At 39.9% G+C, this 27,247-nt stretch overlaps 1 protein-coding gene across 3 annotated transcripts in view; it reads right to left on the bottom strand.

Annotated features, from left to right (window-relative positions):
• Positions 1-25,569, bottom strand: part of kcnh7 (potassium channel, voltage gated eag related subfamily H, member 7) — a 59,385-nt gene extending 33,816 nt beyond the window's left edge. For 2 of the 3 annotated variants that reach the window (XM_053230473.1, XM_053230478.1), the window contains exons 1-3: positions 21,247-22,236; positions 19,868-20,098; positions 808-963 (exon numbers count right to left, since the gene is read on the bottom strand). In XM_053230473.1, coding sequence (XP_053086448.1) covers positions 808-963; positions 19,868-20,098; positions 21,247-21,322 — 463 coding nt within the window. In that variant the 5' untranslated portion in view covers positions 21,323-22,236. Of the gene's footprint in view, positions 1-807; positions 964-19,867; positions 20,099-21,246; positions 22,237-23,240; positions 23,295-25,479 lie in introns of those variants that run through there. The other variant, XM_053230485.1, reaches the window with a different exon arrangement.
• Positions 25,570-27,247: the final 1,678 nt, after the last annotated feature.

Genomic DNA, 27,247 nt, shown 5'->3' with positions numbered 1-27,247 from the left:
AATAATTCTGTCACCACCACTGCTTTGGCAATGCAAACTATTTGGCATATAGCTCCTTCCTAACTGGTCACACACACACACACACACGCGCACACACACACACACTTCAAAACCTCTCTGTTGCTATGATACCTGTGGACAGATTTGCATGGGCTATTAATTGGGATTTATATGTGTGAAATATGACTTTGTAATGGAGACACAGTGTGTATCTACTGCTGAGTGTGGAGCTGCATTACTGCACAATAAGGCACAGAGACGTGGTATGTGTTATCTGGCCCTGAGGTGCATAAATATTGACCCCCATTTGACTTCCTGGGCTGCTTGGAGAATACAGCTATGGCCCCTCTCTCTCTCTCTCTCTCTCTCTCTCTCACACACACACACACACACACACACTGCACACTGCAAGTCATCCGATTTCTTTTTCCCCTCAGACGCGGGGATTTTCTTCATATCTATCTTATAGAGGTCATTTATGAGAAAGTCTCTTCTCTTCTATCCACTCTTTCTTCACTTCTTTCCTCTACTTCTATCCTCTCATCTCCACTTCTCTTCCTTTCCTTTTTCTCATATACTTTTCTTTTCTCCTCTCCTGTCTTCTCTCCTATCCACTCCTTTTCTCTCCTCCTCCTCTCTTCTCTCCTATTCTCTCTTCTAGGTTCCCCCAGTGTTTCTTTTACTCCGTTCATGCTACAGTTTCCAGAAAGTGCCTGTTTTAATGCTCTTGTGGTGTACAGTAGGAGACAGTAGCAGACAGACTGTGTGTGTGTGTGTGTGTGTGTGTTAGTTAGTTATTAGCCTCACTGTGTTGGGGTCTGGACGGCGACATATGGTTGATGCGCTCCAGCGAGTCCATGCTCCCGTCGTCCAGGATGTAGTCAAAGCTCAGGATGAACATCATGACCACGCCCTCTTCGTTCTTCACGGGGATGATGTGGGTGTTGCACAGGAAGTCAGAACCTGGAGGAGGAAAATTCAAATCATTCACATTAGCCTTCCACAGAGCACAAGCCATCGATAATGTTTCACAAACTAGTGACGTGTGTGATACAATATTCGTCTCCTTAGTTAAAAAAAAAAAAAAAAAAGCTTTCAACACATCGCACACATCATGATACAATAACATTACTGGCTCATGAATAGAATTCTACAAAACTAAAATCATCACGTCCAATGTGAATATAAAATGAAACTTTATTCTGTAGCCGTCATTGTAATGGCCGATTTAACATTTAACCAGCCTGTGGTTTGCACGCCTTCTTTTATTTGACTTTCTTTGCTTTTTCCTTCTAATGGGAATACAGAGAATACAGAAGAGCAATGATGTATTCATAACTAAATGTTCCAAAGCATCAATTATTTCATTATTACTAAATGTATTTCAACGTACTCATGTAGCACTGGTCAAAACCATTCGAGACTTTAAGCACAGGCAGCTGAAGTGGTGGGAAATAAATCTATGTCAATGCTAAAGGTGTCATTAGTGTCATCAGCAACAAGATGTCACTAAGAAATAGCTCTAACATGACAGAACGGAGCTTTTGAACAGAAATCATGTAAAATGTGAGATTTATAAATTTAAAAACACACTGACAATGCTGAAGTTAAATAAAATAAAGTCAGTGGAGGCACTGTAAAGGATGAAATTCCCTCCTGCTCCTCGTGTAAAACTAGTGTGTGTTAACAGGTTTTATGGTAAATACGCAGCATGAGAAGATGCGAGTCGTGATGGAAACTCATCCAGACTGAATGCACGAGGAGTCGCATGATGATACATGATGGATTTTACACACAACACTGCTTTCAGTTCAATATCTAACTCAATATCTCCACTATCATACACACACGCGCACACACACACACACACACACACACTGTGCTGATACTGATTTCTCCAGCTATGAGTAATTTTGCGAAGTAATATTACACTGAGTCAAGTGTGTGTGCGCACACACACTTGAGTGCCTACATATGTGTGTAAGTGCAAGTGCAATTGTGTGTGTCCACATGCTGATGTGTGTGTGTCTGCATGATTATGTGTGCACTAGTGTGTCTGAATGTTTGTGTGTGTGATTGTGTGATTGTGCTCTTGTGCGTGTCCACGTGTTTATATATGTATGTGCACTTGTGCATTTGTGTTTGTCCATATTTGTGTGTGTGTGTGGGTGTGTGTGTGTGTGCACGCAGTTGGGTGTGTCCAGATGTTTGTATGTATGTGTGTGCACATGTGTATGTCTACGCAGTACATGTTTTTGCGTGCGTGTGTGTGTGTGTGTGTGTGTGTGTGTGTGTGTATCTCAGGATTACTGATTTTGACTGCTCTCTCTGGAGACCATGACAGTAAAGTAACCATGGCAACTAAAGGGCAACTTCGCCCTTGAGGAAAACGTGTCGTGTGTTTTTGTGGCTCCTGTGAGTTTTTTTTTTTTTTTGCGCCGTACATAAACCCGCTCTGCTCACCGTGCCGTCTTAGTCACATTTTATCTGCATCAACGCTATTTTACAGATGACCCCGCGTTAAAGTTTTCCATCAGCATGTTATCACGCTGTGTATCTGCTCCTCACGCTAGTGTAAAGAAGGTCCAGTGGGAAACTCGGTGTGTTTTCTTACACTCTGCAGCTGCTGACCTGTCGTCTCATTCATCATCACGTTCACTGGTGGCTGCCGTGTGAGCGAGTCGTTAGCATGTGAATGGATGACACACACACACACACATACACGGGGCATCTAATTACCCTGTCACTATTCAGCATGACATGATTCAGCTCAAGTGTGTGGAAGTGGAAATGAACAGCTGTTTTGTGTGTGTGTCTGTGTGTCTGTGTGTGTGTGTGTGTGTTTGTGTACACACCTGAATATATGGAGTGTTGGGGGGACGGGGACTCCACAAATATAATTAAATTCTCCACAATTAAAAACGCATAAAAGCTACAGAAACAGGCAGGAGAGAATAGGGGTGTGTGTGTGTGTGTGTGTGTGTGTGTGTGTGTGTGTGTGTGTGTGTGTGTATAAGTGTGTGTGTTTAAATATAGCACAGACTGTTCTCCCTTGTCCAATGCGCTGTTAGCTTCACTGTCAAACTGAGCTATTTTTGTCAGGGGCAAACACACTCGCACACGCACACATACACATACACACACACACACACACACACACACACAAACAAACCAATGACAATCCCACATAGCTGAAGCGATCATCATCTGCATTTCCACACACACAAACGCACACACCTGCACCACACAGCAGCCATCTGTTTATCGTTGTGGCAATAATATGTTTGGATGATGAATCAAATCCCCAGCAGAAATACAATCTACAGATTCGTGTGCAAGTTTTTTTCCCGTGTGATCATCAGATCGACGTTATTATAACCCTTTTCCGTCTGACATTTTGCTGTTATTTCCACCTGTACTGAATTTGATTCTCTTGCTTCCCCAGTTGCCATGAGCACCAAATAGCGTCATGGGGGTGGAGCTAGAAGGAGTGCTGCGCATTGATTGGTCAAACACGATCAATGTGCTGGCTTTTTCCTCAGCCGCCAGCGCACTTCTTCCATGTAATCCTGCAGGAAGCGACTGGAATGTGACCACTTTTTAAAAAACACTGCTTTCCACAGTTTAAAAAAGTTCAGCCAGATGTATTCAAACTTTTTCCCCAGTTTTTTTTTTTTTCTTCCAAAAAACACAACAGTACATTTTGATATAATTCTTTTACAAATCACTTGTCTAATGTCCCTCGTGAAAGCATGAATGGTTTCTGACCTTCGCAGGAGAGCAAAGCAAACAAAGCGTTTTATATCACTGTCCAATTATAAATAGCATTAAAATTATTTGTAAAGTGTTAGATTTGCCTTCATTGTCAAAATTTTCAGCCTTTTTTCTCTTTTGGCTGAAAACCAAAAGCACAGTTTTAGAATATTTTTTGGATGATATGTTTTGTTGGCATCCCTAATAATCACTGCCAGCAAGCAATCGCGGTAGTTTACAAGGAGACTTCTGCATCGGGTAACAGGTATTTTGGCCCTTTCCCAGATCTTTCCACAGATGTTCAATAGGATTAAGCTCAGGGCTCATAGAGGACCATTTAAGAACAGTCCAAAGTTTTTTCCTAGCCATTCTTGAGTGCTTTCTGACACTGGGCAGTATGTTTCTCTCCAGGATGCCTCGACAGTCTTGAGCCTTCATTATGCCCTGCACAGATTCAAGGCCCCCTGTGCCAGACGCAGCAAAGCAGCTCCAAAACATGACTGAGCCCCCTCCATGTTTCACAGTAGGTATGGTGTTCTTTTCTTTGAAAGCTTCTTTTTTCTATCTGTGAACATACAGCTGGTGTGACTTGCCAAAAAGCTCTAGTTTTGTTTCGTCAGTCCAAAGGACATTCTCTCAGAAACTTTGTGGCTTATCAACACGCATTTTAGCAAATTCCAGTCTGGATTTTTAATGTTTTTCTTTCAGTAGTGGTGTTCTCCTGGGTCTTCTTCCATGGAGCCCATTGTTGTTTAAAATGCGACGGATGGTTCGATCAGATAGTGACGTACCTTGACCTTGGAGTTCAGCCTGAATGGCTTTGGATGTTTTCCTTGGCTCTTTGTCTACCATCCGCACAATCCTTCTGCTCAACCTGGTGTTGCATTCCTTCTTGCGGCCACGTCCTGGGAGGTTGGCTACAATCCCGTGGACCTTATACTTTTTAATAATATTTGCAACTGTAATCACAGGAACATCAAACTGCTTGGAGATGGTCTTATAGCCTTTACCATTAAGATGGCTATCTACACTTTTTTTTCTCAGCGCCTCAGACAACTCTCTCCTTTGCTTTCTGCGGTCCATGTGCAGCGTGATGCACACAATGATACCAACCTACACAGTGGCACGTTTGCTCTCTTTAAATAGGCTGATTGGCTGTTACAAAGATTGAAGACACCTGTGACACTAATTAAGGTTAAACATTTAGTTTGAAACATGATTAGAATGCAATGATCTCTAATCTTTTTTAGGGGTACCAAGAAATCTGTCCAGGCTGTTTTAGATTATCTTGGTAAAATAAACAATAAGTCATTTCTCTTCACAATTTTATTGGTTTAATCTATCACAAACTATGGGCAGGCAGGTATATATGAGAGTATTGCTTTTGGTTTAATCACTTATCAGGAGCAATGAATCATTGTTTCAAAGAACTGTAAAGGTACCAACAAATTTGTCCACTTCTGTAATTATAGTTAAGTTGGACGTACACCGATAGTATTTATTTCAAAATTAATAAACTAAATCCCAAAAAAATGAACTATTTACTGTGACAGAAAGCGAAAGCTCGTCGCCAGTGCATCTTTTAAACACCTTCACAAAAGTCAGTCATTCCTGATTCGTATGTCGATTGTCTCATCTGACGCATTTATTACGGGGGAAAAAGAAGACTGCTCTTTTGCCGTATTTTTGTGTTCTGTTGTTAGAACGTGGAGCTCCTACTCAAAACGTGTAAAGGTTGTCAGGTCTGAAATGGTCAGTTCCTTCCCTCAGATTGATTACCTCTGGGTGAAGTGTTTGTTTTTGTTCTGCTGTTGGTTTTGTTTAGTTGTTTTACCTCCTGACCAATCAGGGCGCAGGTTGGAAGGCGAGAAAAATGAATATTGGAAAAATTACTGTGGTAAAAGAGGAATAAAACACTTTGGGATGTGCAGTTATAGGAAAATGATCACTTCAGGGTGGTAACAGTAACTCCACTTCATCACAGCACCATGTGTGGATTATTTTCCAATAACAGAATGTCCTCAAGTGTTTTATTCCTTATGTATTATAGCTATTTCCAAAACAAGTGTAATGGTTTTAAATGTATTAGACTAAAGCAAAAGATTTACTGTGCATATGTACTTATATTACACTATTATTAATATTATTATTATATAATAATATTATATAGTATTATATTACTGCCATATGCACAAACCTATGACATTTGTAACAGAGCAAAACCAGAACATAAAGTGAGCCAAATCTGATTTTATCATGGTAGGCCTGTGTCTGTCTATAGCTTTCAAACTGAATCATTTGAATTGCATGTCTTTTTTCAATATGGCTTACATGTTGATGTTTCACAGTACACAGAAACGCCTTCTAGTGTGTCAGTTTTTTAGATAAACTGTGTACATCACACACACAAAGCACTGTGATTTTTGTATGCACATGCGACAATATGGTCCGAGTGTAGAGCTCAGTATTTACAGCAACGCACTAATCCAGCTCATCTCTCTCCCTGACTCTGGATGATGAATGTAGTGAGAGGGGCAGATATGTGCAGCATCAGGCCCTGCACTACATCACTGTCAGTGCTCCTCCACAACACCATACATCCTGCAGAAAACACCGTCCAAAGATCATCCACAGGGAGAGACATGGAGGGAGGTTCCCCCAACTAACGTCCAGTTTCTCTGCAGCCGAGAGGTTAGAAGATGGGAAAATCCAAGAGCGAAATAAACGGAAGAGTTTTTCTGTCGTCATCGTGGGATTGAGTGTGCTCTCATGGCAAGCGGCTCGGTGTAACATTACTTCAGGTTCAAGTTTCACCAATATTCTTAACCTCAAGATCATGATAAAGGGCAAATGAAGAAAAAATCGAATAATTTCAAAGAATATTCCAGCGTTTTCCCGTATTTCCATTTTTCTGTATGAGTGATTACTGCAAATAAGGATTTTGACTCATTTCCCTGTACTGAGAATAGAACAGGAAACTCAAAAGTCTAAGGACACCTGTTGAACTCAGTAAACACTTTAAATACATGCCATAAGGAATAAAACACTTGGGGGCGTGCTGTTATAGGAAAATAATCAACAACGAGATGGTATGATGTGGCCTACAGGGCAGCGTTACTGTTACTGCTGCAAAGTTGATTATTTTCCAATAACAGCATGCTGCAAAGTGTTTTACTCCTCTTACACCACAGCAATTTTCCAAGCCTATTTTTTTTTCTATTAAATACATGACAAGTCATACTTTTTATCCATTTACAGTCACATTTAATGTTGTGGAACATTCATGAAACAAGTGAGTTCCTGTTATCACTTACATTATAGCAGCTATAAACAGTCGTTCCCTCACCAGCCTCTTTTGTTCTCCTTTGGCTGATACAATTACAATGTTTTTCATTAATGAACAACACGACACACTTTTTAACAGTTTATAGTTAGATGTAATATTGTGGAACGTCTCAGAGACAAGTTAGTTCCTGTTATCACTTACATTATAGCTGTAATAAACAGTCATTCCCTCTCTCCCTCTCTCTCCTTCTCTCTCTGTATAAAGAAAAAGCAGCTCGTCATCTTATCGCTTTAATATTAACCTATGTTCATGTTATGGCAGGACTACTGTGAGCTACTGTGCTACTGTGTGCTGTCATACGAAAAATAACGCACATCTTCTGACAAATCAGATTCGAGAATTCAACCACACTGTGGTATAAAACATAAACTGCAACCGTTAACCTACAATTTAACAATAAAGCTCTTCAGAGGAGAGAGACATGAGAGAAATTCTTACCAGAGCTGTTCTTTATAAGCAATAAAGTAACAAATAATTCTGTTCTTTAAGCTTTCCCTTCAGACTCTGGTTGAAAAACACAATTCTTTTCATCACACTTCTTTTAACAACCTAGATAGAAGTGTCTCATTTCATGTTTCCATCTGTTCCTTTACACTGCTCTTTCTCCATCATCTCCTGGCATGGGATTGTTTTTGTAAGGGTGTGTGTATATATGTGTGTGTGTGTGTGTGCACACTGTAGGAGAGATGAATCAGTAGTCTAATATCTTCCTGTATTTTCGGGATATGATGCTTACAGAGAACAAGGCAATGTCAAGTCTAATTCCACTGCAGATTTGTTATTTGAGCTGAACAGCAGTTAGGAAACAGGACAGGGAATCCTTGGTGGAGTGTGTGCATATATAGGAGGTGTGTGTACACAGCCTACACACATCGACGTATAATCTAATGAAACACGTGTAGGATTTGTACAGCATCTGTAAGAAGCTACTTGACTTGTAACATAAGCATTAATATAGAAACACAGTCAGAGGTGAATATAATAAGGTTTAATATCTGTTGCTGTGTGAGTTCTTGGTTCTCTTCTGGAAAATACTGGGATGCTCCCTTCGTGCCTTCTGGCAGAGGAGTTTAAGTATTTTGGAGTTTCAGTTCATTTCAGATTACAAGGCTAGCCTAATAATAGCACTCTAGCTAGCTGTGATGGAATGCTAAAACATGCTGAAATGAAACCCTACAGGATATGACATTGTAGCCAGATAAATCATCACAATTTGTTTGGTACTCACTCAACAAACTGTTATGTGGAATTCACTTTTATACACGTCTCTATATACATACAGGACTAAAACAGATTTGTTATATGCATTAGGATTTGTTCTATGGGTGTGTTAGCGTGAGACAGAGTGTATGTATGAGTGAATGAGTGAGTGTGTGTGTGTGTGTGTGTGTGTGTGTGTGTGTGTGTGTGAGAGAGAGAGAGTACAGTGTGAGTAGAAGAGAAGCTTAAGAGCTTAGCTCCATGGGGCTGAATAATTGCTTTAGATCCTTAAATTTCATGCTGTGCTGGTGCTGGTATTAGTGCATTAAATAGCCTACTGAATGCGGTATTAAAGCATAACACACACGCGCACACACACACACACACACACACACACACGCGCGCTTCTACCATAATGAAGGCTTAATGATGCAAGCAAAAATTTGTTAAGAGAATGGCAAAATCAATTATTCACACAGGAAATGATGAGGAATCAATAGAGGTAGGAAACCCTTATTGGTGGAAAAAATATATCACATGACTAAAAGCATACCATGATGTTATTATATTGACGCTGTTGAATTCTCGATTCTGATTGGTCAGAAGGTGTTGATTCATATTCAATAACAGCAGTTCTGACTGCAGTTTCAGCTGGAAGACAAATCGCAGGTTTATATTAATGCACTCATTGTAATGTGTTATTGTTTCTATAGTAACGACTTACACAGGGACCTGTATGGTGGACGGGCCACGTGAACGGATTAAAAACTTGAGTAACCATTGCTGTGGAGAAGTTTTCTGTTTATTTAACATGAGTGGAAGGAGTCTCCAGTGTCAGTGCTTTGTAACAGTAGGAGCTAAAGCTGGAATGTAGGTGCTTTTTGTCTGATTGAGGCTGGTGAGGGAACGACTGTTTATAGCTGCTACAGCGTAAGTGCTCACTTGTTTTGTCGACGTTCCACAACATTAAATGTAACTATAAACAGATTAAAAGTATGGCATGGCATTCTTCATTTAATATGTAACAAATTGTAACAAAAAAACAATGCTGTGGTATAAAAGGCATAAAACACTTGAGGATGTTCTGTTATAGGAAAATAATCAACTATTTGGTAACAGTAATTTGGCTTCCTCACAACACTGTGTTGCTAATTATTCCTGCAACAGTGCCTCCTGCTTGTATAATTTATCGTTTGTATAATTCGACAGGAATACCATCACACAACAACAACAACAACAACAACAACAACAACAACAACAACCACTAACCCGGATGAAATGTCGAGCCAGGCTGCACTAACAAAACATATTAACCAATCAGGCACCTACTTGTGTCAGTAACCACACCCACTCTTCCACACTCAGAATTATCCTTCTCATTTTTACGGGTTGTTTCTCCTCTTTTCTCTCCTTCAGGAGAACAAAACAGGGCTTCCACCAGCAAGAGAACCCCCCTAGACCGACCTACACGAGCAACTCGACAACCCCTAAAAGTTTAATCAGGAGGCTGTTTTTAGAACAGCAATATCCACAATAAGACAATGGAGCTCTCCTCTTACCGAGACTCACTTTCACCATCTGTGAGATTATGTTAGCTGTTATACGAGACGCAGGTCAGATATCAAGGTCAAGACGGGCCACAAGTAGGTCACCAGCATCACAAATGGTTAACATATCAAAAATAATACTTTTAGAATCAACGCTAAATAGAAAGACTGTTTCACGTCAAAGCCAATAGGTTCAGAATACTACTTATTGTTTGGGTCCGCTATAAACATTTGACATTTTTAGCATCTTTATTCACCATTTTGCTATTTTGCTTATAATTGCAAAATTTTACCTTTTGGCTTTATTTTCCTACATCTCTGAACACAAAATTACACAACAATTAATATGTTGTTTCGGAGATATTTCGGTTGTTCGCAAACGTAACCATCATATACAATAATTAAGTAAGTAATTCATCATTTGTGATCCCTCTTTTCTTCTAAGAAAATTCGAAACACAAATCACACACACTCCCACTCTGAGGGCTCTGAGGGACAGCATTGGTATGACAGGTCAGAAGAAGTGCACTAGAACAGTGAGAAAGGACACTCTCTCTCTCACTGTCTCTCTCTCTCTCTCACACACACACACACACACACACACACACACACACACAGTGTAGATGTCAGGCAGGCAGTAATAAGCACTCTGACTGACTGCAGGTTCCGAAATTAAACTGAGCTCAGGCTGTGGTGTGTGTGTGTGTTACAGTGTGTGTGTGTGTGTGTGTGTGTGTGTGTGTGTGTGCGTGTTACAGTGTGTGAGTGTACGCCTGTGTGTGGGTGTTTGTGTGTAGTTCCAATCTGCATCTAATCCACTGTTTCCCTGTCAGCAGAGTACCTGCAGTGCACATTCACTCACTCTCTCACTGAGTCACTCATTGACTCACTCATTCATTCATTTAGTCCCTCATTCAGTCAGACAGTCACTCACTCACTGAGTTGTTCACTCATTCACTCATACAATGACTCATTCATTCACTCAGCCACTCACTTACTAACCACTCAGTCACTCATTTAATCAAACTCTTTTACTCACTCATTCACTGACCGAGTTGGTCACTCACTCATTTACTCTCTCACTCATTTACTCCCTCATTCACTCATTCCTTCGCTCACTCAGTTACTTACTCGCTCATTTAGTCATTCACACAGTCACTCGCTCATTTATTCACCCGCTGACTCAATCTCCATCACTCTGTGAATGTTTGTCTCTTTGTTTTTTAAAGGTGCCGTTTGTTATGTTTAAAGATGTTTCCAGGTCAGCTAGAATGCTATAACTTTGAAGATGCTTTAGAAAACTGTGTTTTGCAGATCCATTTTTCAGATCATTACTTTCAGGTATAACAGTGAAAAGCCTTTAGCTATTTTTAGTGCAGAAATACACCTTTCTGCATAATTTCATAAAAAGTAGGTAACAGATCGTGCAGCATGATTCACAGGTTGAACCCGGACACATTTGATAGTATCATTATCAGGGAACTGCTTATTCCGATAGCCAATCGCTAACTGAGTAATAAAGCACAGGGGACAGGTGGGTTAGGAGGAACAGATGGATGGAAATTCCCCCTGACTGTGTGTATGAGGGTCTCGCAAACAGCCACAGCGGCATTGTGTCTGATCATAACTGAGCCCTACTAACTGGTACTAAAGACTGAAAATGCTCTGGTGATGTGAGAGCTTTGTTTGTGCTGGGGCAGCTCGCTGCAGCTTTACTGTTGTGTTAACAGTTTATTTGCGCAGCATGTGTCTCGGAACGAGAGAGAGAGAGAGAGAGAGAGAGAGAGAGAGAAAGCGAAAGAGAGAGAGAGAGAGGAATTGAGCTATGGAGCTTCTTTCAAGTTTACACCTGCCAAGAGCAGCACACGAGCTATAAATACATTCCTTTCTGAGTCACCAGTTAACACACACACACACACACACACACACACACACACACACACGATGTCTCTTGCACTTTCTCTCTCTCTGAGGACACTGTGGTCTCCTCGGGGAGGAGGTGTCACTGCCCACAGGGCCAGAGACAGAGAAGTTTTTACTGGTTTACATTATGTTCTCATCTCAGACTTTCTGTAGCTAATTGCAGCGCTGCAGCTTTGCTAATCACTGAATGTCATTTCAGGATTTCACCTTTTATCATCTACAGCTTATTTGTCAAAATAATAGAGAAACTGTTACTATGGTAATAGTAATTTGTATATAAAATGCTAATTTTATATAATACAATACAAAACACTGATTGAAGTCATTTGTATTTTTGCTTGTGGGCGTGTAATGACTACTACTCTTGTTGCTTGTGGGCGTGGCCTGTCCAGCCTTTTTTTCTTTTTTTTTTAAAGTACCGATGAAAAACGGTAGCAGCCAAAATGTTTAGCCTACAGCGCACTGTATGATTTTTATACCACAGAGCGGTTGAATTCTCAAATCTGATCGGTCAGAAGGTGTGCATTATTTTCGTATAACAGCACAGGTAGTTCCAGCTGTAACATGAATGACAGGTTAATATTAATGCACTCGTTCTAATGCATTATTGTTTCTATAGTAACAGCTCATACACAGGGATTTGTATAGCAGAAGTTCCACATAATCTAATACTATTAATAAACAGATTTTAAAAATGTGCTGTTTAACAAAGTATCGTTATTATACCCCTCTTACACACACCACTTTTGTTTAAAGGCATTTAAGTTTGTAAGTCTTTCTCTCACTTCCTCTTGTTGTCATGTTACCAAGAAACCAGAAAGCGTAAACTCCTCTCTTCTGAAGACTAACGTGGAAAACCTAAAAGTTACAGCTTCACCTCTGACTGTTACAGCTCTGATTGTTAAGTGCTGACACTGGAGACTCCTTCCAAAAAATGTTAAACAACTTCCAAAGATGGAGGTGAAAGAAAAGGAGCGGGAAAATTACTGAATTAACTGAAGTGCAAAAGAAACTGTGAATGTGAGCAATTACACGGGCTCTGTTTATGTGCTGTGCGCGCTGCTAAAGAGAAACCGAGATCACAAATAATGAATTATTGAGTTAGACAGTGGCGTGTGTCAGGATAAGACCTTGTAAGTTGCACCACACACACACACACACACACACACACACACACACACACACACACACACACACACAGTCAGTCATCTACACACTGACACGCTGCTGGAATCTAAAGTGCTAAATTATATGCATTGGCTCTCACACCTGCTAAGCACTTTATAAAAAGCCATTTTTATGATCCAGTCATCACACGCTTCTCTCAGCTCTCTGTGTGAACAGCAGCATCACAGCTGTGCGTAGCCTTTTAGCCAATCACATGTCACGACAGGCGTCTGAGCCTCTGAGCAGCCTTCTAACTGGTGGCTTAATGTGCTTGTGAATAAACCTCATTAATCATGCAAACGGGTTGTCGGGCTGCGTGACCTGGATACTGTATCAGATTTGTTATAGTATCCGGGATCTCCCTTGTTCACACTTTTTTATTCAGAAGCAAACAAAAAAGCAATCCGGGTCATTTACAGAGACCGAGGAAGCGAGTTCACAGACCTTAAGCATGCATACTAAAAAACTAGCATTGATACGGAAAGATGAAACGAATAAATTTGGATAATGACTCCAGTTGAAACTGTACTGCTATTCTGTGATGATATTCTGCATTTCGAGAGATTTAAACAAGACAAAACCCTCAAGGACTACAAACAATAAGTTTAAGAAAAGAACTGAGATAATTCCCATAAGGGATGATGGAAGGATTTTAAATCAAAGGAGCAAAAGCTGGGAAAAGGATTTCATATTTTTATCATCGTGTGCCTTGTAATGGAGGCGGATGTAATTCTGTTCAGGGGACAAAAGCCACGATTCGTGATTCTCTCATTTAAAGCACATGCGCTATTCAATATGACATTGTTCCCAGGCTCTGCATAAAGCGACGCCACAGTGTGAATAGCTAACATTATAATATTCCCTAGTAATGAAAGGTAATTGCGTTTCTGTTAAACGGTATGCTTTGCCGAGAGGTTTTGGCCAGCAGTTGGGAAATAAAGCTGCTGATATAACTGCACTCTCTGCAGTACTATAAATTCTAAATAAAGCCCAGCGTATGTGCCAATCATCTTCGGGGCAGAATACCAATTAAGGTGTGTGGGTGTGTGTGTGTGTGTGTGTGCGTGTGTGTGTGTGTGTGCATTTGTTTCCAAGAAATCTCCATTTTTGACAGCTGTCGCTTTGGTGTTCTGCGTTTTATGGGTCTGGGAGCCAATAAAGATTAACAAGAAAGTACATCTGATTAGTTCAGGATCTAACACGAGGCTCAGTAGCATCGAGAAAATGTTATGTTTCTGTTTTTTTGACAGTTTTAAATATGCGGTTTTTTAAATTGTGAGATTGTGTGCAATCATGTCCTAGGCTTGCGATATTGACATCGTTTTATTGCACCCCCTAACTATGGCCTGTGGCTATGAAGAGCGGGAAAGAAGGGGCGCGGCCAGATATATGTAAGACGTGTTGTGTACATGTAATATCATTACAGCAGGAAAATACTGGGAGCTGGTTATGAGTCGCTGTAGCTGCTAGTTGTTAGCATTAGCGTTTAGTCAGAGTTTTTTTTTGCTTAATTACCCGTTAATAAGGTCAAGAATGCTGCAAAACTGAGGTCAGGACTGTAAATAAACTTAATGGCATTTATGGCTTTATCTGTTTGGCAGCACAGACAAGGGACGCTAAGACACATCAGAGAAGGATGTTTTGATGCTCCGCTCTGAAGCCAGGCAGCAGGTTATTAAAGGTCGTATAGGATACCAACCTTGTGAAAAGGAAACACATATTACGAGATACAGCACACTTTATTTTTGTTGATCCTAAAGCTGCAGGCATCACATCTTCCAACACACATTTAAATCGTATGACTCGATAGCCATCACGACAGTTGGACTCTATATGTGGTTCCCGATACTGTTTCAATCATCCCAGGCCTATCGTGTCCCCTAACCATCGCTGACTGTCGATAGTATCACTCATGGCTTTGGAGGGGTATAAGCTAAACCAGTGTGTGTGAGCAGTGTATTACTGACTCGGGGCAAAAGAAGGGGGTGTGGCCAAATATATGTGACATCATTAAAGCAAAAAATATATATATAAAATAAAATAAAATACCGGAACTCGACTGAAGCTGTTAGTCGCTAACATTAACATTTAGTCAGTTTTTTATTTTTATTAATTACCATTAATAAGGTCAGGGATGCCTGCAATACTCAAGTAGGGACATTAATGAGTTATTAGCTGTAACTAAGGTGTTTCAATTTCTTCATTTCATGTTTTCAGGCGTGGAAGTTTAGCACAGTGTTATCTGTTTGATGTTTTGTTGATCTGCTCAGGACTCAAAAATCAGATAACACCAGCGGCTAAGGTCTGAACAGGATGACAAAATAGGCTAAATTTCTTAAAGCTGCAGATACTATGTTTTCTGACAGACACTGATAACTTGATATCCATCCGATACTATCGCCATTTGTCTCTAGCCTACTGGCTGGCCATTTTAAGCATTTTACTGAGTCTGGGAGCCAACAACTTACATTTCTGTGACAATTAGGAAAAAAAATTGGAAAGCGTAGCAATTTCTTTTTGCTACTAAATAGCATTATTTTGCAGTTAAGATAGCAGGGTGTAGGGTAAGGTGTGTTTGGCTGCTGGATCAGTAGGAAGCAACAGTGGAAAGCCTGGCGATTTCTCTGGACTACTGAGAATTGTTGTTTTGTAAATAGCAGGGAGTCCTTAGAGAAGTAGTTAGATGGTGTGAGGAGTGCCTCGGGGTGGAGTTCTAGGTGCAATAGATGTAATAAGCAGATTCTCTCAGTTCAGCATCTGATACAAATCAATGGAGTCTCCAGTTTGGGAATATTTTTCATATTTATCTAAAGCTGGCAACCTTTTTAAACCAAACAGAGACTTCTTAAACTTTAGTGATATTTACAGAACGACAGTGAAAAGCCTGTAGATTTATTTTAATTCCCGAGAGGTGCTATTTTGCAGGTAGGAGACCTAAATAATTAAAAAAAAAAAAAAAAAAAAAAAAAAAAAAAAGCAGATGAGGTGCCTCAAGGTGTTGTTTTGCATGAGTTACACATTATAGAAAGACCTTGTTCCAGTTAGTCTCAGCCTCAGACACCCTAACTACAGGATATCGAGCCTCTGATACCTTTTGTACACTTTTCTGGCCACGAGCTTCAGAGTGGCTCTTCACAGTCTCACTGGCTCTCCATACTTCTGTCTATACACACTGCTTTATTCCAGCTTCCAGCAGTTTCCAAACTCTGCGACAGAGCGAATGTTTCAGCAAGAAAAGACAAAACTTCATGGAATCCTGTCTAAAAGTTAGTAAAACGTTTTGTTTGAAGCAGTTAATGGTGCTAGAATAAACATGCGAATCTTGCGTGGAATCTGTGGGAAAGGGTCTGTGATTGATCGTCTTCCATGTCAGTCAAATGACATCTTTCTGTGTAAGGAGTTGATTCTTGGTTACACTTATTGACGAAATGTACGAGGCTCTCTAGCTTCACTAGAGGTCTGTCCTGCGAGACTATATTCCAGATATAATATTGATATATAGAAATTTCACAGTAAACTTTTCTGTGATGCCAGGGGTATCTTTCATAGCTGTTTCTATATCATTTTTATTTTAATAACCAGCTGAGTTAATGTTACGTTTTATATTTTTTTAAAACCTTTAAAATTTATATTTCCTCATCTTAAGTGTTAACATTTTTTCTAGACATTGAATTATCATGAAATTTAGTTTTTCAACATTTATTTTAATTCCTGCACTGTTTTGCTTCCAGTCTGAGCAAACCTACACATCGTGATACATATCGCGCCTCCTAGAAATGACTTGAAGTATAATAAGTTATTTTCATCATATTGTCCACCTCTAGCCCCAAACTAGTTATGCTTGTCACACTTGGTTGTAGCCATGTGTCAATAAACACAATATTCCACGATATAGTACATAAAATATTTTTAAGCATGCTTCAAAATATTGTCACTAGCCATCTGTTCTGTTTGGGAGGCAGCAGTCCAGGCAGACAGCACTTCTGGTTAGCATTTGCATGGTATAAAGATAAAGCCTGTCACATTTTGAAGGCACCATAAGACAGCTGTCATCTAGGGTACCTTATTTGGGCCTAATTTGAGCACATCACATGTATCTTTCTTGACTAATACAATCCTATAATTCTGTTCAGCAGACAAGGCTCCCACAAGAACATGACAGACAGAACTCTTACTGAGAACTCCTCAATGTGATACCTGCTGTGGTTCCTTTTCTAGTTGAAATGCTGCCCAGTGACACAGTAGTTTTTATAAAATTACTACTATAAACTGGGACGCATGCTTAGGCAATTACCATGATGGAAAATATTTATATCGTCACATGTCTGGCTGCATAGTTTTGTTATAAATGTTGAAACAGTACATACTTTCTCTCTTTCTGTTTCTAAACATTGTATACAGAAGACGAAAAGTCTTCTTACCCAGAAACTTTGGCATTAATTAGCTGAAGCTCTGGGTTTTGGTGTTATTAACTTTTGCCTGGTTCCTGGTTTAGATCTAATCTCAGCCACAGTGCTGTCAGTGCTACTGTAGCTCAGTGGTGTTCCCCAGGGATCAGTCCTTGGCCCCCTCCATTTTTTTTACTTTCATGCTACCCTTGGGTGCTATTACGCTGTGTCACACATTTATGTCAGTACTGAATCTACCGCATTCCTGCCACCACCTGCCATTATTATATTTGGGACATAAAACTATGGACGTGCTTAGATTCTAGATGTCCAAACCTTTCTATTAAAATGAATACGTGGCAGAAAAAGCTCTGGCTGGATCACATTATAATATGAAAACAGCATATCACGTGACACTCACTGTCTTACCAGTCCTATCGGCTAAACCGACTAGCCTAGCTTGCTATCTAGATGAGATTTATCATTAGTAGTAATGCAGAAGAAATAAAAATTGGTGTAACTGGCAATGAGAAGACTGTTTGCCTTCACTGTAGCTTTGGAAGCAGAAAATCGAGAGAATTTGAGCTGCTTGCACCACTTGACTGTATGTGGACACAGTTAATGTGGGAGGTCACATTGCGTACGAGTGAATATCACAAAAATACACACGTTATTTTTTAGCTACATTGCATCATTGGAATATTGGTACTTGTATTCAACATAATCTCATATTTTCTCACTAACAAGACTCTGTCCTCCATTTTGTTTTTCCTCGCTTGTTCCCCAACTTGCGACCTGACCGGTCGGGAGGTTAAAAAAAGCGCTTGACGTCTCTCAGAGCTTTCCTAAAAAGTTAAACTTTTTTCGACTTTAGAAGCTCTGCAGTGACCAAAAAAATGGCTGCAGCAGCACTTTTTAAAAGTGCCTACATTCTGCGCACCTTGCAGCCACTTCCCATAGGAGTACATTTAAAACGAGCGGTGTCAGTGGAGGACAAAAAAGAAAAAGAAATGCCTTCACCTTCCTTCTTTCTCATCATATTTATTTATGTATTTTTATATAAGCATCTGTAAGTTGGGCATAAAGTTTCAGTTTTCTGGTTTCTGTAAAGCAATCTTTGGATTGAGAAAGGTGAACATTATCATCATCATCCTCGTCATTACAAATACAGCCTCCTTTTTCAGTGTTTCTTCAAATGCCATGGCCTCCAAAATATAATCTGTACACTGCCTTTTCTACGCAGATATTATAAAATAGTGACTTAAATGTCACCGGGTTCATCACTGAGTTCAAGAAATAAGTCATTTATATCAATTTTCTGACACTAAACAGCGCACAGCCTGTTGGGACAACAGGGAGAATAATGTCCGATTAGAACAGATGGCACACATCCCTTTCTCATTCATCAGCTCCCTCCATTCCGCACCTGATTATGGCATCAGTTCATTCATTCGAGCGCTGACTCATGAGCTGTGGCCGTCTGGGTGAGCCGGTGTTGGCACGGCCCTGCCCTGACCTTCAGCCACCGCTGTGCCACCTGACACCGTCGACACTGACGGACATGTGTTAATTACCACAGGTGTGACTTTCCATAACACAGTGACTCTGCTTTATGGGTTTGCACATATACTTAGACACACATGCACGCGGAGAAGCTTTTTATTTAGACCTCGCTCGGGTCACGCTGCTTTTCTTACACAATCCTCTCTATTCTCATTTGTCAGAAACATGCGATGGCTTCGAGGTCATCTCCGGGAGCTTTGAAATCCCCACCCCCCATGTGTGCTGCTGTCAGTAGCCAAGCTGGGACAAACGCTTCTACCTACCTACAGTCCATTCGTCACTATCTATCTATCTATCTATCTATCTATCTATCTATATCTGTTTCTCTCTCTGTCTCGTCCTCTTTCCTGTCGGTTATATGCAGAATTTATAGGAGGCTGTATTATGCTATACGTTACTGCTGATATTCCTTATTTCTGCAAGAATAACAATAATTATCATTATAATCCAGCAGTGACACAGAAGCAGAGGTCAGGGACAATATTTGCCCTCCCTATCACCCTCTTTTTTTTTTTTTTTTTTTTTTTTTTAAAATCACACCTGTCCCCTGCTTCGGAGACGGATTTGAATATACCCACATTCAAAACAGTAAAACTTGGACATGCCTCATTAAAATGCTTAAAGAATACCTGAAAGGATATCTGAATTAGTTACACTGGCAATGTTAAGCCATGTTAGTGTTATGACTGTAACATAATTATGGACACAACATCTAAAATGTCACATAAAATGTTGTAGATTTTAGACCCCTAAAGTGTGTTTAACAAGGAAAATATGTATTTTATTCACTGTATCTTCTTTTTTTTTTTTTTTTTGCAAAACACATAGGAAGTGTGAGTAGTGTAGAATATAGATCTTTTAGCTCTTGTCCAGTCAAACAAACAAATTTCTGAACAACACAGTCATTCAGTTCATTCATAAATCCCCGAATGGCTGTTGGTCTAAAGATAGACACGCGCACTAAGCACTCATGCACTTACCATCCTTGCGGTGGTACGTGATCTCCACTTTCCTCTCCTCTGAGCCGAGCAGGGCCTGCGCTATCTGCGCGACGGCGTGCCGTTTGGTCAGCTGGCCGTGCAGGAAGTCGCACGTGCACGGCTTCTGCATGATGTCCGGCCGTGAGAAGCCCGTCATTTCGCAGAAGCCGTCGTTGCAGAAGATGATGGCGCAGTTTTGCACGCGCGCATTTGCTATCACAAACTTCTTATCTGTGGAGGCAGACAGGAAGAAAGAAGTGTTAAGAGTCTAGTGATGATGAAGTGATGAGAATTAACAGTCTTTGATAAGATCCTGAACCCTATTAACCCTGCGCATTAACGTCCACATCCATATTCCAGCACCCATTTTTTTTTATACATGTGCATTTAATCAAATAATAAATCAAATTAACCATCTATGGAAATAAATGCTTAAGTGTGGTTTTCAGGTAACCTTAGAGACACACCTCATTATTTTAATAATAAAAAAGCACAACCACAACTATGGGTACTTATATAAAGCACAAACCAATTAATGCACCATGATATCATACCGGTGCTTTAACAATAAATAATGAATCTAATATTTGTCTTTGATGCATTGCTTGTTTTTAATGCACACACACACACACACACACACATAAATGCATAAACAAAAAAAGTCTCATTAATGCCACAATGTGTGTAAAGTTGTGCGATCGTCAGAGATTGACTATAAAGCGTCTCAGACCTCTTGTGATTGGATTTAAGTGCGTTTTAAATGCATTTCCTTTAGTAGATAATAACTTTCCACAGACTCTAGACAGGCAAGGAGCAGATGTAAACACCATGGTGTTTGTTTGTTTGTTTTTTTTTAAATAAAAACATTCATTAATGTTCATTCATTCATTCTTTGCATTCATTATTAACCTATAATAATATGAGCTACCTTATTATCAGGCTAATTAGGTCACGTGCATGCAGATTATGCAAACGAAAGGAAAACAGCAGAATGGGTTTAAATGTGCAGAGTGCTGAATGGTCAGTATATCAGTACATTATAGCTAGAGTGATATTTTGCGCCAGTGAACGCGGGGGTTTGCGTTAGCGCCGTGTGCGCGTGGTTACGTTTGTAAACAGTAAAATAAACGCAGAATCAATACAGCAGGAGTCAAACAATCTTCAAACACACAGCGTGATACAGTAAAGCATGTGGATGAAAGCATGGGAAACAATCAGATAAATAAACGAGTCTGGAAAGCCGCAGCTTCACTCTGACCCGAAAATATGACACACAAATATTTCTTAAATGACACGATCAGTACAGATTAGAGGTCATCTGTGCACCGCATGACCCCGACTGAGCGACAATCCCGCTGCTCGGTAACGGAAACACTTACTCTGACCCTCGAATTTGCGGATAATGATCCCCAGGAAGGTGTTTTGCGGCGCGACGTGACCCCGCCGCACCGGCATGATGATCGCGTGCGAAATCCAACGGAGCCAAACGAGGCGGGGTGTGTGTGTGTGTGTGTTTGCGTGTGTGTGTGTGTTTGTGTGTGTTTTACGAGCGCCGCGCGGACGCACGGGGACCTCCGTCACAAGTCGTCATTCCGGCGGAATGTGTGTGTGTGTGTGTGTGTGTGTGTGTGTCCTGTGTGCGCGCGTCTCCAGCGTTTTCACGGCTCGTCTTTCCCGCGTGTCGTTCTTACGCAAGAAACCGGGGCAGCACGCGGCCGCGCGTGCGGGTGCGGGCGCACGCACATCTCTGGGCGAAGGGCGCGCGTGGAAACGGCGAAACGGCGTACACACCGCATGTCAAAACCGCACGCCCCGCTCATAGCCCCGACGCGCGCTGCTCTCCTGGCGTACTGCTTAGCACGGCGGTGGATGCAGGCGCGCGCGCGAGCCAAAAGCTGACAACCAGTGACGTCGGTCCGCTGTACGGTTGTGCGCGAGGAAACCGTATCTGAGACAACAGCGTCCAACAGCCTGGAGCACGTGGGCCTTTTCTTTTCCTTTCCTTTTTTTTTTTTTTTTTTTTCCCCCTCCAACCTTCGGGCGTATCGGTGACACACCGAGAGGAAAAACCAGAGCGGATGTAGTTAACCGAGTTAGTCTGGTATTGAACGAGTTCGTGAGGACCGAGTTCTTAGAGCAAAATCAAAGAACCAAAATCTGATTTGAAGTGCAGGCGCAATCACATAATCATGCAGCATTATTGGTGAAGAGGACAGAAGACACCCAGAGCCCTGAGGAGAATATTCAGGAGAAGAGAAGTGGCCTGGGGGTGAAGTGTTAGCTGGTGGTTATTCATTCAGGGCTTTATCCCCAGTCAGGGTGGAGGTGGATCCGGTGCTGATCCCAGGAACACTGGGGGCGAGGTGGGAATACACACTCAATGGGATGCCAGTGCATCACAGGGCCCCTTCACACACACACACACACACACACACATTCTCACCTAAATTTAAAGTGATCACCTGCCATGTTTTATTGGGAGGTGGGAGGAAACTGGAGAACCCAGTCACAGGGAGAACGTGCAACACTCCGTGGAGGCAGAAATCCGAGCTCAGGATCGAACCGGGGACCCTGGAGCTGCACGCTGGGGTTTTTAAATTAGATTGTGGTAAATTAAATTGTACGAACTGTCCCTTAAAGCACTTATTATACAGTACAGCATGGTTCGATCCTGAGCTCGGGTTACGGTCTGTTTGGAGTTTCACGTGGTCTCTCTGTGTCCGTGTGGATTTCCTTCGGGTTCTCTGATTTCATATCACCTCCAAAAAACATGCCGCAGGAGGATTAGCTAGGCTCAGTTACCCCTATATCTGAAGGATTGCCCTGTGATGGACTGGCTCCCCATTCGGGGTGTATTCCCACCACACACCCAGTGTTCCCGGGGTTTAAGCTCCGTATCCACCACGACCCTGACCAGGAAAAAACTCTTACTAAAGATGAATGAATGAATGACTTTTGTGAATCCATACTCTGGATTCAGCAGCAGCACGTTAAAAGTGCTGAATGATGCTCTCTAATGGTTCTGGGTTCCACAGGACTTCTAAAGAAAGGAAGATGTCCTACATAGAACCTTTAAGTTCCCCCAAAGGGACAAACCAACGACCTCATTAAGGATCTAGATTTAACCTTTCTTTCTAAGAGTCTTCTAAGGAGACTTCATAAATAATGCAACACTGTCAGTAGTTTAAAAATTAAAATGATGATCATTACAGAAGCATTAAAAAAACTTGTCCCTGGTGCAAGAGCCTTTCCAGTAACTTTGCTGACCTCGGAAAGATTTTATTTATAAGTCTGTATGGTTTTCAGTCAGCCAGGGCATTTTAAAGGTCTAGCGTTAATAAGAAAGGTTACTTGAAGATGCTTTGCTACTCACCTGAAGGACGGTTCTGCTGAAGGGTGGAAAATTTTCTGCCATTTAAAGTCACACCTGCAAGGACATGAATAAAAGTTCATCAGTTAGGACTTATTAGTTTATTTGAATTAAAACATAGTACTGGTCTTAGAGTAAAGTATATACACATGGAAAAGAAAAATACACTTCAGCTGTCTGAAATGTTGATGTAGCAAATGAAAACGTCTCATTTACTGAAATGAGAAAGTTATTAAAAACTCATGTGTGGCTTTTTATTCATCACATATTCTTTCCTAAACCAATCCACAGAGCTACGTGTTTAAACATGTGACAAACTAAAAGCCATGTCAAAAATCTAACCCACACCAACTATTTACTCTGAATGAGCTGATCACATAATCTGAAGTCTAGTGTCATTAGATCCCGATGTCCGACACACAGCCAATTATTTTTTAATGACCATATCAGTGCCTCCATCTAGTGGTGTTAGTGAGCTGTGCAAAAGTTTTTTTCTTTATTCTGCATCTTGGGGACTGCAACACATGTTCAGATATATATATATATATATATATATATATATATATATATATATATATTAATATATTTTGTTTACACTTTTACGCTTTTTAAAAACTCCTCATGCAGTTGGCATTAAATCACTCTATGTAGATTAGATTAAAAATCGTTTTCAAAATTCTTGCATTTCTCAATCTCATTTCAAAACTTGATTAAACCAGTTCAGAGCTAAGTAACATAGACTATGTTGAATTCTCGATTCGGTTTGGTCAGTAGGTGTTGATTAATTTTCTATCCCAGTAGTACTTCTGGTTGGAATTCAAATGACAGGTTTATATCAGTGCGTTTGTTTTAATACAGTTTAGTTTCGATAGTGATGCTCCACATAATCTAAAATTAATAATCTACTAATCTAAGCCTAATAATAAACAGATTTTAAAAAATGTACTGTTACTTAACAAAGAAAAACTGTTGATGAGGTTGATCTTCCTGTCAAGACGTTTGTTCAACATTTATGGAAGGAGTCTCCAGTGTCAGACCTTTGCCCTTTGCAGATTCTCAGGAAGTGAATTTATTTATTTATTTTTTTGTCTTAGTAACTCCAAGAGAGGCTGGTGAAGAAACAACTGTTTATAGCAGCTGTAACAATGAATAATAGGAACTAACATGCTTGGTGGTTGTTCCACAATATTAAATGTAAATATAAACGGATAAAACGTATCCCCAAGTGTCGCATACCTTACTTGTGTTATATTACAACTCTAAAAATAACAAATAGGTAAATAGAAAACTATAGAAACTGTATTTATAAATCCTTGGTTTGCAAAATCCTGTCCGTGAAGCATAGCTGTTTAGTCCAGTTTGACCGGTCACTTAAATTTAATGGGTTTATTCCATCAAAACATCAAAAACATATCAGCATGTTGTAAATATTGTCTAGTTCTAGTGGTGGAAAGTTCAGGAAGAAAATTCTCAATGAAAAAACTGACCTAATATTTACAATTTATTTTGATCTGATTTAATCTGAATGTATTTCTTTCCGGGAAGCTGCTTTGGGACAATGTCCATTGTTAAAAGCGCTATACAAATGAAAGTGAATTGAATTAATATTTGAATAGGTGGATTTTGTTCATAATTATTATTATTATTATTATTATTATTTATAATATAGGGCACCTTTGATGCAAAAAAAAGTGAGAACATCTGATCTGAATTACACCAATAGTCCAATGCTCACTTAAATAGTAAAGTAAGGATACTGAGAATATAAGTTAGAAACAGTAAAAGTTCAATTTTAAAGTGTTTGATATTATATCAAATGTACATAATGAAGTTTAGACTACTTTTTTTTTTTTTTTTTGGTTTAACAGGAAACTTTCTTTAGTCTCTGCAATCTTCAGTGATCTTCATTGTTAACTAACACTAGCTTGCTAGCTAAATGATTGAAAACTGAAAACCTGTCAGTTTCTGGGAGGATTTTAAGCCATTAAATATTTACACAATTAAATAGAATCCAGTTTAAAAAAAATATCTAATCACTCCTTTCAAGCCAACACCAATAATACCAAAATGAATGTGTAGCTTCAAACACGGCGTCTTTACAGTTTCAGGTAGGCTTTAGCTAGGTGGCTAATGTACTGTAGCAAGGCTTATTTGTCGGCTTATAACAACATTTAGACAGCTATGTCATTGTAAAACTGTAACAATATTTCCTTATTTAAATACAAATAATTCACTTATTTACCAATGTCATGTACGTTTGCTTTCCGGCCAATAAGGCCGCGCGTTGATGCCGAAAAGAGTCGACTCTCTGAATCTATGAATTAGGAATCCTGAGTCGACTCCTCATGGCCAGTGATTGGTCGATTAAGAACAAACGGCTCTTTGTGAACCGATTCGCATCTGTAAAGATCCGTTTTGATGACTGAACATTCGAGAAATAACGGTCGAAAATTTAAATGAAAACACACCAGAGCGGTTAAGCTTCCAAAGGCTTAATATTGCAATAACTGATTAGGGAAATGTATTAGAGTTTAAACAAAAATAACCATTTGCTTTTAAAAATGGAGTTATTTATACTTAAGGGAATATATTCAAGAGAAGTAGATATATTTGTAAAACATACTTAAAGGAAAACTTGACCCTGGAACACGTTAAATAGGTTTCTATTAAAAATATTTTTGATGTGTTTATTGAGTCTGGTGCTAATTTGTCAGTTGATGCATTCATTATTATTCATTATTCGTGCAGTTTAATGAATTATTCGTGTGAGACGTTAGCGGCTGTGTGTTACGGGCAGAGGTGTAGCGACAGGGCAGACCATTGCCTGGGGCCCCGCGTTGGGAGAGGGCCCCTGAGGGCTGATCATTTAAATAATTAGAAATAAAAATAAATAAACAAAGAAAAAACACTTTATGTTCTATTAGATGTGTTTTGACTACTTTTAAACGTACATTGTATAATTATATCTCTGGGAAACGTGAAGACATAATAACATCAAAAATCTGTCAGAAAGGCCCCATGCATTTATTTTGCCTGGGAGCCTCCACATAATCTAGGTTCCCCTCTCACAGGGAGATATTGCTAGCACAGGTACAATGCGTTTCAATAAAAAAAAAAGAAAAAGTGTCAGCTCCTTAAAACAAAAGAGCAAGACCTTCTTTTCTCCTTTTCCTGCAAAGTTTCACTTCATATTAATGAGAAATCCAGTGTAGATGTAGTGGAAACGTTGATGCAAACATTGGACTGAATGTCCTGGTGGTATTAGCATAAAAAGTTGACACTTTGGAAGCTGATCTGTTTGAGCAGAGGACATGAAAATAGACCGACATATCCATGAATTTCAGAATTTCATTACAAATTAAATCTTTTATGCCACTGAATATCACATGTAGATTATAAATATTAATATGTAAGTCATTCAGAGGGGATTTTTCCTTTAAATACAGTAGCGAAATATGTCTTCTTTATTACTATACGCCACTGGAAAAAGGAAGCAGTAAATGTTTGGGCTAAATGAATGACAATATCAATATATGTGTGAGGCAAAAAAATAAATAAATAAATAAATAAATAAATAAATAAAATGGACAGTGGATTGCTAAAACATGTATCCCAATACAGAGTGTTGATTTTCTTTTCAGTGTGAACACACTTCAAATCATCAGCATCCTAGCTTTCAGAACTCCTGAGATATCACAGTCTTGTTGGAGTGGTTCTTCAGACTGAAGAATTTAAAATAATTATGAAGCAGACTGTTTATTTATTTATATGTTTTTGCTATTTTAATAGAAAAAAGTGCCAAGAATGGCCGCCTGCTGAGGGTCTCAGAGACACGAGATTGTTGCACGAGACTGTTGCAGAAGAGTGCGTGGGAACCAGTTCTGTTGTGAACCTTCTGAAGAGCAGAAAAGAATTTGGCTGAAATACTTGGAATTTAACTAATAAATCATTTAAGCTTTTATATATTTTGGCATGCATTCACAGACGCACAGACACACACAGAGGTATAA

Source organism: Pangasianodon hypophthalmus, chromosome 2 (genome assembly GCF_027358585.1).
Source record: "Pangasianodon hypophthalmus isolate fPanHyp1 chromosome 2, fPanHyp1.pri, whole genome shotgun sequence".
Classification (NCBI taxonomy): domain Eukaryota; kingdom Metazoa; phylum Chordata; class Actinopteri; order Siluriformes; family Pangasiidae; genus Pangasianodon; species Pangasianodon hypophthalmus.
The sequence above is the reverse complement of the archived record's forward strand: the minus strand, read 5'-3'. Positions and strand labels throughout refer to the sequence as shown.